Source organism: Mobula birostris, chromosome 8 (assembly GCF_030028105.1).
Source record: "Mobula birostris isolate sMobBir1 chromosome 8, sMobBir1.hap1, whole genome shotgun sequence".
NCBI lineage: Eukaryota > Metazoa > Chordata > Chondrichthyes > Myliobatiformes > Myliobatidae > Mobula > Mobula birostris.
The window spans coordinates 106,121,828-106,134,198 of NC_092377.1; the positions used below are offsets into that span (position 1 = coordinate 106,121,828).

The 12,371-nt window shown below is 42.0% G+C and overlaps 1 protein-coding gene across 1 annotated transcript in view; it reads left to right on the forward strand.

The window, feature by feature from the left end:
• The first annotated feature begins 313 nt into the window (after window positions 1-313).
• mei4 (meiosis-specific, MEI4 homolog (S. cerevisiae)) overlaps window positions 314-12,371 on the forward strand; it is a 285,684-nt gene continuing 273,626 nt past the window's right edge. The window contains exons 1-3 of the mRNA XM_072267155.1: window positions 314-353; window positions 2,836-3,090; window positions 9,529-10,127. Coding sequence (XP_072123256.1) covers window positions 314-353; window positions 2,836-3,090; window positions 9,529-10,127 — 894 coding nt within the window. The remainder of the gene's footprint in view (window positions 354-2,835; window positions 3,091-9,528; window positions 10,128-12,371) is intronic.

A 12,371-nucleotide genomic window follows, 5' to 3' on the forward strand; every position in this document is an offset into this window, starting at 1 on the left:
ACAGCTCCCATTAATGGCCCCGAATGGTCTTCTGTAGTTTTCTTCACTCAGGTCACCGGTCTCCATAACCACAAGCCACACAACTAGCCGAAGCGAAGCCAGAGGAGACCCCCGTTACTTCGAACGCTAATTACCTGAGGTGAACGTGGATTGAGACGCTGCCCCGTCGGTGCAACCGTCCATCAAAGCGGCATCCAGCCGCAGCCGCGGGAACGGCGAAGGGCGCGGAGGGGCGTGACGTCACACTTCTTACGTCATTGCGGGCGGCCCTTGGCCAGCTGTGGGAGCACGAGAGCGGGTGCTTGGTGTCGCCATGGCGGCGGTTGCGAGGTGTGAGGACCGGGCCTGCCAGAGTGAGTGGAGTTGTCTCAGCGCGGGGTCGGGGGGTCGCCTCCTCGCCACTCCATCACGACTTTCCTTTGACTCTTGTCGCCGTCCATTGCTTTACGTGGATTCCCAGCATTTGATGCTTTACTCACCTGAAGGTGCTGCTTTGCTCTTGGATTGCCAGAGTTGGGTGCGAAAGAGTCTTTGCCAGTTCTGGGTTCCTGATAAGAATCTTTGCCACTTCTGATCTCCGAGATTTCTCATAGTTTTTTTAATGGTATTTTCCACTCGTTGTTCCCTTAACCTCGCAAATCTCCCTAAAATCTTGCGATATCGCTAACTGCCCCCCCCCCCCCCGTCATTAACCTGTTGGCTTGCTTCATGTTCTCAAGCCAACGAGAATATTTACAGCATTGCTTGTTCTTGTACTCATTTAAATACTTTATTGATTTTTTTCTTTGCTTTTCACTTCTAAATTTCCTACTTTATCTTGCCTACATACAGGTTATTTCACCTTAGGTTACAAGAAATTAGCCCTTACGGAATTCACAAACCTTGCTCTAATGGAATTTTGTGTGGGCGAAAGATTAAAAAAATACAAAATCTGGAAAAAAATCAATGGATTTTGTTTATAGTTTTTAGCTTGTTTTTTTTGCAGAAAATGAAGTAGGTTTTTTTTTCGCATGTTTGGTTCATTTCAGTTTCAAGTAGTTTTTCCCAATAGATTTCCATACAAGATGTCTAAAATAAGGCTAGCAAGTCTAAGTGCAAGTTGTAAACCTAAATGACCATTTATTTGTTGTGAGTTATATCATTAAATTAACTTCCCTGCATTTTGATATGCATTTCTAGTGGACTAGGTGATAAACTTATACTTGATTTTAAGCTGCCAGCAACTGAAGAAATTTGCTTCAGGAACTGAAAGGCAATCTCTTAAGTGGCCTGCCATGGTAAACCAGCAGCTGTGGTACTCATCATTACTGATAGTAGTAAAACAACATGTAGGGATGAGTCTGTGTCTGTAAGTTAGATTCAACAGGAAATCAGGTTTCACTTTACAGAAAATCACAATGCAGATAGATTTTCCAGGCATGAATAATGTGGAAGTTGCCTGTACCTTGGAAGTACAGAGCATTGCAAGAAATAAAGTGCTGCTTTGTCATTGAAATCAGTGAATGAAGTTTTATTTTAGAGTGATCTTTGAAGTTAAATTATGTAAAAGCATTTGTGTATGCGGAGTAAAAATGCTTTATTCAGTATCAGTGCTTTCCTATATCTTTTTAATTAAATTTTATAATATGAATCTGGCTAAAAGCAGCTGAAAATACTTTTATGCAATGGAAAATCACCTAATTGATGTGCAGAAAGCACAGCTGTAGTGATTTTAGGTTACAAGAAGCCCTTTTTTCCCCCACATATAATAAATCGCAAATTTAAAAAGTAATCTCTTTGTTACAAGAAAAATTTTCAAGTGGAAGTTAGAAGCAGATTGGATCTGTTTGCTTCCGCTAATGCCTCACCTCCCCCTCGTACCCCATCCGTTATTTATATATACACGTTCTTTCTCTCACTCTCCTTTTTCTCCCTCTGACTATACCCCTTGCCCATCCTCTGGTTTTTCCCCGCCCCTTCCCCTTTTCCTTCTCCCTGGGCCTCCTGTCCCATGATCCTCTCATATCCCTTTTGCCAATCACCTGTCCAGCTCTTGGCTCTATCCCTCCCCCTCCTGTCTTCTCCTATCATTTTGGATCTCCCCCTCCCCCTCTAACTTTCAAATCCCTTACTCACTCTTCCTTCAGTTAGTCCTGACGAAGGGTCTCGGCCTGAAACGTCAACTGTACCTCTTCCTAGAGATGCTGCCTGGCCTGCTGTGTTCACCAGCAACTTTGATGTGTGTTGCTTGAATTTCCAGCATCTGCAGAATTCCTCGTGTTTGTGTTCCTAATCTCATTAAAGTCACTTTAAGCTTTAGTTCCTACACAGCATTAGGGAAATAAAATGATGTATATCATGCGTGTCATAAAATGCACAAATGGTTTGGATTGAATTGCCAAAGGCAAGCAATGTTTTCAATTTGTTTTAACTTTGCATACTTATAGAACTCGTAGACTTTTCAACTAACTAGTTTTGGATGTCATAGGCCATTGAAATGCATTCCTATGTGTTAGCTGTTCAATGTGCAGCACTGCTTAACTATTATTAAAATAGAAAATTTGTGCTCTGTATGTGGAGAAATGACATTGCCTTAAATTAAATATGGCAAGATAGAGTAAGACCTTCTTCATGTTAATAGTGCATTTTTATATGTTGAAATGGATTATCTCTAATCTTAACCATGATTTTAAAAATACCAGGCTGGGATCCCTGTCTGAAATTTAAATAAGCTTTGCCTAGTAGGCAGTAACTATTCAGTCTTAATGCAATTTCATAACATTATTTGAAGTTGATATTTCAGTTCTCGTTTAAATTTCTGAAATTGTTGAATATATCCCTTTGCCTTAATGACAGGACAGCAAATAAATGAAGATGTACTGCCATGGTACCTAAAAACATCAAAACTAGCACTCGCTCTGGCTATAATTGGCAGCACGCCCCCAGAAAAAAGCAGCAGAGAATATGCAGAGCAATTGGCTAATAGCTTATGTCAGAAGGGAGTCGAATGGAAGTTAAAGGCTGAAGCTTGGAAAGCTGAAGCATTACACCTGCGTCAGAAATTATTTCTAACTCAAATGCAATCTGCAGCAAGGTCAAATGATGGCACTGGTAAGTACGTCATAATGCTTTATGCAAGTAATATCATCATCTTCAATGTGTTTCAATTGGGAAATAATGTTTTTTTTGCAAGAAATTCAAAATTATTTAGTACTGAATATTCAACATTTTGCACCTTTATGATGAACAGATTCTTATACCCGACAGCTTTAAAAATGAGAAATGAATAAAATTCATGAGAAAGGTATTGCTCAGCGGGGCAATGGATAGTCCAGTTGGTAAGAACAGGATGCACACGCCTTCATCAATCGTGGAATTGAATTTAGGAGCCGAGAGGTAATGTTGCAGCTATATAGGACCTGGGTCAGACCCCGCTTGGAGTACTGTACTCAGTTCTGATCGCCTCACTACAGGAAGGATGTGGAAACCATAGTAAGGGTGCAGAGGAGATTTACAAGGATGTTGCCTGGATTGGGGAGCATGCCTTATGAGAACAGGTTGAGTGTACTCGGCCTTTTCTCCCTGGAGCGTTGGAGGATGAGAGGTGATCTGATAGAGGTGTACAAGATGATGAGAGGCATTGATCATGTGGATAGTCAGAGACTTTTTCCCAGGGCTGAAATGGCTGCCACAAGAGGGCACAGGTTTAAGGTACTTGGGAGTAGGTACAGCGGAGGTGTCAGGGGTAAGTTTTTTACGCAGAGAGTGGTGAGTGCGTCGAATGGGCTGCTGGCAGCGGTGGTGGAGGCAGATACGATAGGGTCTTTTAAGAGACTTTTGGATAGGTACATGGAGTTTAGTAAAATAGAGGGCTACGGGTAACCCTAGTAATTTCTAAGATAGGGATATGGCACAACTTTGTGGGCCGAAGTGCTTGTATTGTGCTGTAGGTTTTCTATGTTTCTAAATGCATTAAGTTACATTGTCCTGTGTTCTACCATACGGAATTATGGAAGCTTTTGTTCTTTATAAACCAATGTATATTTTTAATGGAGAAATGCATTATAGATATTGTTGAAAAAGATGGGAAAATTAGCATAGATTAGGGCTGGAGGAGTGGGAGGAAAGCAACAGAATGGGAGAGACAGTGGGTGCAAATCATTTCAGCAAATGTTGGGTTAAGTTAAAAAAAATCATAACTTGAAATGTTGACCCTGGGGGTTTTTTTAATTGGTGTACTCAGCAACAATGCTTTCAGCCCAGCTATCAATGGCACTTTTGACCTTGGTCACAGTGTTTTGAACTCTTAAGAATTTCATGTTTCATTCGTGAGTTGTTTTCATGTGTGTTTTTATTATTCATTTCTTTCAATGTGCTTTGTCTATTTTATAAGATGATGAGGATTTAGTATTCAATGATGTTTCAATAATGTTTAACCTAGCAGAACAATGGCATTCCTTCAATTATGTCTTCCTTGTGATGATGCTACTCATTGGTGATGTGTTAGCTTTTAATCTCTTAAGTAACATTAACTCTCTGATAATAACATAACACTCTAAGAAATCATTGGGAAACCACTTCCCTCAGGCCAAGCTACATGTTGTACTCCTAATTAAATTCTTGTTTGCGGAACAGTCTACAATCAAGTCCATTACAATTCCATCATTTTTTCAAGATCATTTGTAGTATTCACGTTTCATTTTTTTGTGAGCGAACAAGTGCATAGACACTTTGTTCATTATCAAATTGCACAAGCAACATATAAACCATTGAACCAGAGATTAACATTTAAAAGCCTGGATACGGTACTAAAACGGTTGCAGGAGCAGAGGCTAGGAGGTAGACAAATCATTGGAAGTGGCTGGATAAGTTAAGAAAATAGTACATAAGGCAGTCACAATTACAGAGGGAGAGAGTACGAAAGTAGCTAAAGCTTTTTTTTAGGAGATGTAGCACAGTAACAGGCCCTTCTGTCTCCATATGACCAATTAACCCGTGCATCTTTGTGGGAGGAAACCGGAGCACGTGGGGGAAACCCATGAGGTCACAGCAGCAGAATTAAACCCCATTCACAGGTGCTGTAATAGTGTTACGTTAACTGCTTGGACGCCCTCCATTAGTCGAGGTCGATCACGGATATTGCATCCTAACTTTCTACATGATATGCAGGCCAGGGCAGTATGATATAAAGAGCAAACTGTTGCCCATGCAGCAGGCTTCCCCTCCCTACGCTGCTGATAAATACAAAGGAGTGGGATTTATTTCCGAAGCCTTCCCCATGAGTGGGTGTAGCTGAAAGGCAGCAGAGATTTGAGATAAGAGCTTTCCTTCTAGATAAGCTGTCAACCATGGTGTGTGAACAGTGGGAGGTTGTTTTTCTGGTGGAGGACCGGAAATCACAGATATAAAACAAAAGGTATGAGAATTAAGAATAGCATCCTGCAGATGTGATGGAGATTGGTGTCATTGGCTTCAAGAAGGAATTGGATAAATACAGTATATGGTGCAAGGGGAAGGACCAGTACATGAAATGTGAGAATCCATCTAGTGGAGAGCTAACACGAATGTGATGGGTTGAATGGTTTCTCCTGTGCTGCATCCATTCTGTGAAACTATATGAAGTATGTTTTGGGGCATTATCAGTTGAAACATGGCAGACTAGCAAATGTTTGTGGGCCCACTGCAGAAACGTGCAAAAGCTCATGAGGCTGTATGCAACAAAATAAATCCTTCAAGATCACAGGCCTTTCCTACACACATTTCACATTTCTGGCTGTAGCAGAGGTGGTTAGGCTGGGTTATCCTTTGAGAGGAGCAGAGTTCAGGTCAGTGGTTCTGTGTGTAGTTAAAGGGGACCTACCTGTCATGGTCAGCCTCTAATGGACACCGCAGCCTGGACCTTGGTTTATGCACCCTGGTTCTCCGAGAATAGCCAGCAGTGTCTATAGACCATGACAGAAGTGGTTACAAGGCGTGCTTTCAGACATTGCTCTGTTAACCTAGACTCCTCAGTTGCACAGAGGCCTCAATTAGAAAATCATAAACTTCATCGAACTTACTGTAATTAACCGACATTTCTTCCAATTGATTCTCCTTAAAATGGAATTGTGAAAATCACAAACCATGACACTGTGTGATTGAATTTTTAGACAAAAGAATCTTGAAATTGCTGTGGTAAATGTCCTACCAATATACCTTTGAAGGTGGAACTCTGTGAAGTGTCTGTAGGATGTGATCAAGCTGCAGCATCTCTTTAGTGCTGTATGTTATAGCTTAATTTCAGTACTATACGTCAAATTCTCTAAATCAAAATTGATTCCTTATCCAGCAATGTGTAAATATGAGCATTTGGTGTGAAGATAAATCTTGGTTATGCATCATAGTTTCTATCTGTACTTGCTGGTCATGCATCTTGGATTATTCAACTACTTTGAAGGATTCTGACTCAGTTTGATGATTGAAAATTGCCGATCTCAAGAAATCAGAGATTTGGAATAAATGGGTCCTTGTGAGGCTGGAAGGAGTAACTAGTGGAATACTGCAGGGATGAGTTCTTGACCTGCAATTATTAGCTATTTGCATTAATTAACTGAAGGAGGGAAACAATGAATGTAAGGTTTCCAAATTTGACCCAAAAATGGATGAAAGGACATGTTGTGAACTGTCGTTTTGCCACAGGATATAGATTGAGTGAGTAAAAGACAGACAAATGAGATTTAAAACCATGAGAAATTCTGCAAATGCTGGAAGTCCAAAGCAACACACACAATGCTGGAGGAGCTCAGCAGGTCGGTATCTATTTCAGCCTGAAACGTCAACTGTGTATTCACTTCCATGGATGCTGCCTGACCTGAATCCCCACCCCCACCCCACCCAACACCCTTACAGTAATCTCACTAATAGATGGAAGTGTGAGGTCATGCAGTTCAGTAAGAGAAATTGAAAGGCAGTTCTAGTACCATAATCACAAAATATTAGCCGGCAAGTCCAATGAGTAGTTAGGAAGGTAGGCACATTTTGGCCTTTACTGCAAAGTGTTATGTTTTGTAATTCCAAATGGGATTCCAAAATGTGAGTCTTACTTCATTTTTTATTTTAAGTGAAGCGCCCAGATATCACATAATGGTGCCATGACATATGCAATTCACGTATTTTACATATAATCCATGATAAATGATTTAATTGAGAAAGAATTCTTAAACAATGCTTACAATATTACTGAAATGCTAAAATATTAAATGCACAACACAAAGAGGTTGAAGTTTAAAAGCAGAAGTTTGGTTGCAATTGTACAGGGTGTTGAAGCCTCATCTGGAAAGCTACATACAGTTGTGGTCCCCTTGCTTAAAAATATGTTTAGCAATATTGAAGGAAGTACAAAGGGGATTCAGCAGGCTAATTCCTGGAATGGAGAGTTATTCAACAAAGAGAGAGTAAATATTTTGGTCCTGTATTCCTTGGACTTTAGAAGAATGAGAGCTGACCATAATCAAACAAAATACCAAGAGGTCTTGACAGGGTAAGTGTCAGAAATTTCACTGGTGGAAGACTCTTGAGCAAGGGGCCATAACTTCAAGACAGGGAGCTGGTCTTTTAAAACTGATGTGTAGAAATTTCTTCCTAGAGCGTGGTGAATCTTTGGAATTCAGTGTCCCAGTGGGTGGTGTAATGCTGAATTTTCAGAAGTATTTAAAATGGAAATAAATGAATATTTGAAGGATGGAGGAATAGAGGGGTATGCAGAAATAGCGTAGAAGAGGAGCTGGAATCAGCATTAACTTCCTTATTGCCCGTTACATCGCTGGTGTTTAGGGTAGTAATGGAGGTCTTCCATCTCTGTCTGTCCATACAGTCGCACACAGATAGAGAAGGTTTCTTCATTGCTGTTTCTGTAACAATGTTGTTTTACCAGTCAAGGTTGCTAGCCCTGAGATGAACCCTCAAACCTGGAGGACCAGCGGACTACTCTTAGTGAGGCCTCTGCCCTTTGACCTGTGTGGCATGGGTGACCCTACCAAGAGCCAAAACACAAGACCCTGACTCCAGCCAACATAGCTCTCTGGATCATTAAAACATGCAAGCCTACAAACCCTACGACAAGGTTATGATCCTCTTGGAGGTCAGCATTAGCAAGCAAGATCATATTACGTTTGTAAATGGCAGGGCAGGCTTGAAGGGCCTGATGGCTTACTCCTGCTCATAATTTTTTAGGTTCTAAGATAGCCTTTTCATTGCTGACTGAAACTTGAAATTATTGCCATGTGATATTTTTCCCTTACTAAAGCTTCTTAACAAAATCTTGGATTCTGATGGAAAAGAAGTCCTTTTTGCTCAGGAAGAGCTCAATGGTTTTAAGTAAAACCCTTAAGGACATTTGAAACTTGCAGTCCTGCCAAATCCAATGGATATGAAGATACCTGCTGTGCCTTCTCTGGGGAGTCAACCATGCCCCAATCAACAGAACATGTAGTTTGAAGCTTCCACACAGTGATGCTTGCAGTATAATCACTGAGGCACCGTTACATTACTCAGAAATTAAGTTCTTTGGAAAGCACTATTTATTAGTTTGAGTGCAATCTTAGCACTCTGGGAGATGTTTAAGTGGTCTCCAGTGAGTTTTGAAACAGTCTAGGCACACTTGAAATCAAAGTGTCCTGTTACACAGGATCTGAATGTAGAAGGCAGCATATTTAGCACTTTGTTTAGTTGTAGCTGCTAAACTGTTAAAGTTTCAGTTTGTGTAAGGAAAGCTTTAATTATGGATTGCACAATTGATGTCATTAAGTGCATGATGTTGGGAAATCGTCAAACATTTATTGTGGACTCTGACTGGAATTGCCTGACTCAATTTAGCAGTTGTCATAATTTCACCCAGAATTGATTAGAAATATGATTTATTCCTGGGTAGATTGATATTGAATTGCATTGCACTGAGGAAGAAATGCTCTGTGACCCAGTTTCTAAGTATACAATTTGTACATCAAAACATCATTTTTATGACAAATTTCTATATATGACAAATGATCTGTCCTGCCTTCATAAAACAAGATTAATTTAACTTATTTAATCAACAATACATTTTATTGCCACTATTCCAAAAGATCAAACCTAGCTGAAGTATCACTCTTGGTTTAATAGGTCATATAATGGTATCATTGGACTCTGGTTTTAAATGTAATAATCTGTATCATGAATTTGGTGAATAATGAAGAGCTAGATTTGCCCTGCCTGCCTTTTGTTGTATATCACCACCTCAAGTAAGAACATTTGACAGATCATAAGCTAAACGGTAGAATATTTTGTTTTTACCGGGTAATAAAGGGTTACATTTATCAAAAAGTACAAATTATGATCAACACCTTTAAGCCACATGCCATAGGACAAGTTACCTTTCAAAGGAAATTTATATGCACTGAAATGTTTCCATGTAATGTATTGTAGCTTAGACTTCATTATTAAATACAACGTAATTGGAGTAGAGATGTCATATTATTATAAAATATATATTTTTAACCAATATTTGACTTCAAAATTTGTTTAATTTTCCAGGAGCCAACTCTCCTACCTGCCTAGAATTTCCAACTCAAGATCCCGTGAGCTTTATAAATGAGTCTGCTGTTCTAGAGGATTCTGGTTGTGATGTATCTAATGGTCAAGGATCAGATACGCAGGACCTATTAACAAACTGCAGATTGAAAATTGTTGGTTCTTATTCATCAACCAGTGAAGAAACATTGCCATTAGTTAATTCCATATTGCTCCCTGCTGCATCAGATGCTGCCAGAGGGGATGAATTACAAGTGGTTAAGAAAATGCTTAATTTTCACACTCAGTTTTTACAGAGTTTAATACGCATGAGGAAGATTGCAGCTGATAGAACTCCAACAGCAGAAACATTGACTTTAGCTATTGACTACTCAATAGTAATAGACTCAGTGTCGCATTTTGCTGAGAGTTTGCTAGTTTTCTGTACAAACCCCAAATCTATACCTCCACCTTCTATGCTGATGCAAGCAACCGAGTGCCTTGTCAGCGTAATGCAAGATGGTAAATTGCCATTGCCTGTCCTTGAGCAGTGTGTCAAGAGGGTAGAGGAACTTGTAAAGAAGTTGGTGAAAGTTATTTTGGACAATGCAGGAATAAATCGGGTAAGCACATTTTGAATAAGCTTCTGTTCCTTTGAGAACTGCCTTTAATCAAATACATGTCTACAGCTTAACTAATTTGGTCTGTGTGACAGCTTTCCCTTATTGTTTGTTCTAAGTAACACTGTATATTTTAATTTACCTAATGTTATTGCAGGCAGCCTATTAATGAAATTCACTCTAAAAGATGCCTTTGTATATTTTAATATGATGTTTTAATTAGGCTACTAATCAATTTCAAGAAAAGGTGAATGCAAAAATCAGAATAGAAAGGCCTGCAAGATATATTATTGGATCAGCTTTGCTTAAACTTCTTGAGTGAATTATCTTTTACTGAGATGTGACACCAATTACTTTCAATATCTGAATATTGTTTGACTGAAGGAGCTAGTTTCAAAGAGTTAGATAAATCCTTTTTTCCTGAATCTCTCTTTCCTTTCAGGTTTGAATAGCAAAGCATACTTACACTTTTAGTTAATAGAATATTTATGTAAGTGTTGCGGTGTGCTACACACAGCGCTAGAATAACGACACGTAGTCGGTGAGTTGGAGTTGCGATAAAAGAGGTTCATTCAAATTTTGCGGCCTCCTTTAAAGCCTTCCCGTTCCCGCCCTCCCCGGGCAGGACTGCTGTGGGGAATGCGTATTCGCAGACCCTTCCCGCGTGCGGGATTCTCCCCCTGCTGGTGAAGATGGCCTGGCGCCCTTTTTGGGGCCGGCCTCTCTGCTGGTGTGGGCCGGTTCATGTGTGCTAGAAAGTGGGTCGCCACATAACCCTCCCCTCCCCCCCCCCCCAGAACTGGCGATACATCCCCCAATGTCCACAGTTTGGATTGGCCTCTGTTTCAGAGTTCTGCCTCTGCGGTGCCTGAGCCCAGACCGGCTGCGCCAAGTCCACATGGGCTGGTTTGAGTCGGTCCACCGTGAGGGCAGTAGGAACATCCGTTCTGGGGTGCCCTAGCATCGCGGCATTTGTCAAGGTTTCTTTGGTTTTAACGAAAGCGGCTGCGGCCTCTTCGTCCCAGGTAATGTCCTTGCCCTTACCCGACATCAGGGTGAACAGGAGGCGCATGATTCGGGCTGCTGAGGGGAGGAAACGGTAGTAGAAATTCACCATACCCACGAATTCCTGCAGGCCTTTGATTGTGTTGGGTCGGGGGAAGTGGCAGACCGCGTCTACCTTGGCAGGCAGAGGGGTTGCCCCGTCTTTAGAAATCCTGTGGCCCAGGAAGTCGATGGTGTCGAGTCCGAACTGGCATTTGGCCGGGTTGATTGTAAGGCCGAATTCGCTCAGTCGGTAGTAGAGTTGACGGAGGTGGGACAGATGCTCCTGATGACTACTGCTGGCTATGAGGATGTCGTTCAAATAGATGAATGCAAAGTCCAGGTCGCATCCCACTGCGTCCATTAGCCACTGGAATGTCTGTGCGGCATTCTTTAGGCCGGACAGCATTCGGAGGAATTCGAAAAGGCCGAACGGAGTGATGAGTGCTGTTTTGGGGATGTCGTCCGGATGTACCAGGATTTGATGGTATCCCCGGACGAGGTCTACTTTGGAAAAGATCCTTGCGCCGTGTAGGTTTGCTGCGAAGTCTTGAATGTGCGGCACAGGGTAGCGGTCTGGCGTTGTAGCCTCTTTCAATCTGCAGTAGCTGCCGCATGGTCTCCAGCACCCCGTTGCCTTGGGCACCACGTGCAGGGGGGAGGCCCATGGGCTGTTGCACCGTCATATGATCTCCAATTCCTCCATCTTCTTGAACTCCTCCTTCGCCAGTCGGAGCTTGTCCAGGGGAAGCCTTCGAGCACGGGCGTGGAGGGGTGGTCCCTGGGTCAGGATGTGGTGCTGTACTCCTTGTCTGGGCATGGCTGCCGTGAACTGCGGTGTCAGAACTGATGGGAAATCCGCCAGGACCCTGGTGAATTCATCGTTGGACAACGTGATGGAGTCCAGGTGTGCGTCTGGCAACTTGGCTTCACCCAAGGAGAACGTTTGAAAAGTCTTGGCGTGGACTAATCGCTTCCCTTGAAGGTCAACCAGCAGGCTGTGGGCTCGCAGAAAATCTGCCCCCAGGAGTGGTTGGGCCACGGCGGCCAGTGTGAAGTCCCACGTGAACCGGCTGGAGCAGAACTGTAGCTGCACTGTGCGGGTGCGGTAGGTCCATATTGTGCTGCCATTTGTAGCCCTCAGGGTGGGTCCCAGTTCTCTGTTGCGGGTGTCGTAACTCATTGGAGGTAAAACGCTGATCT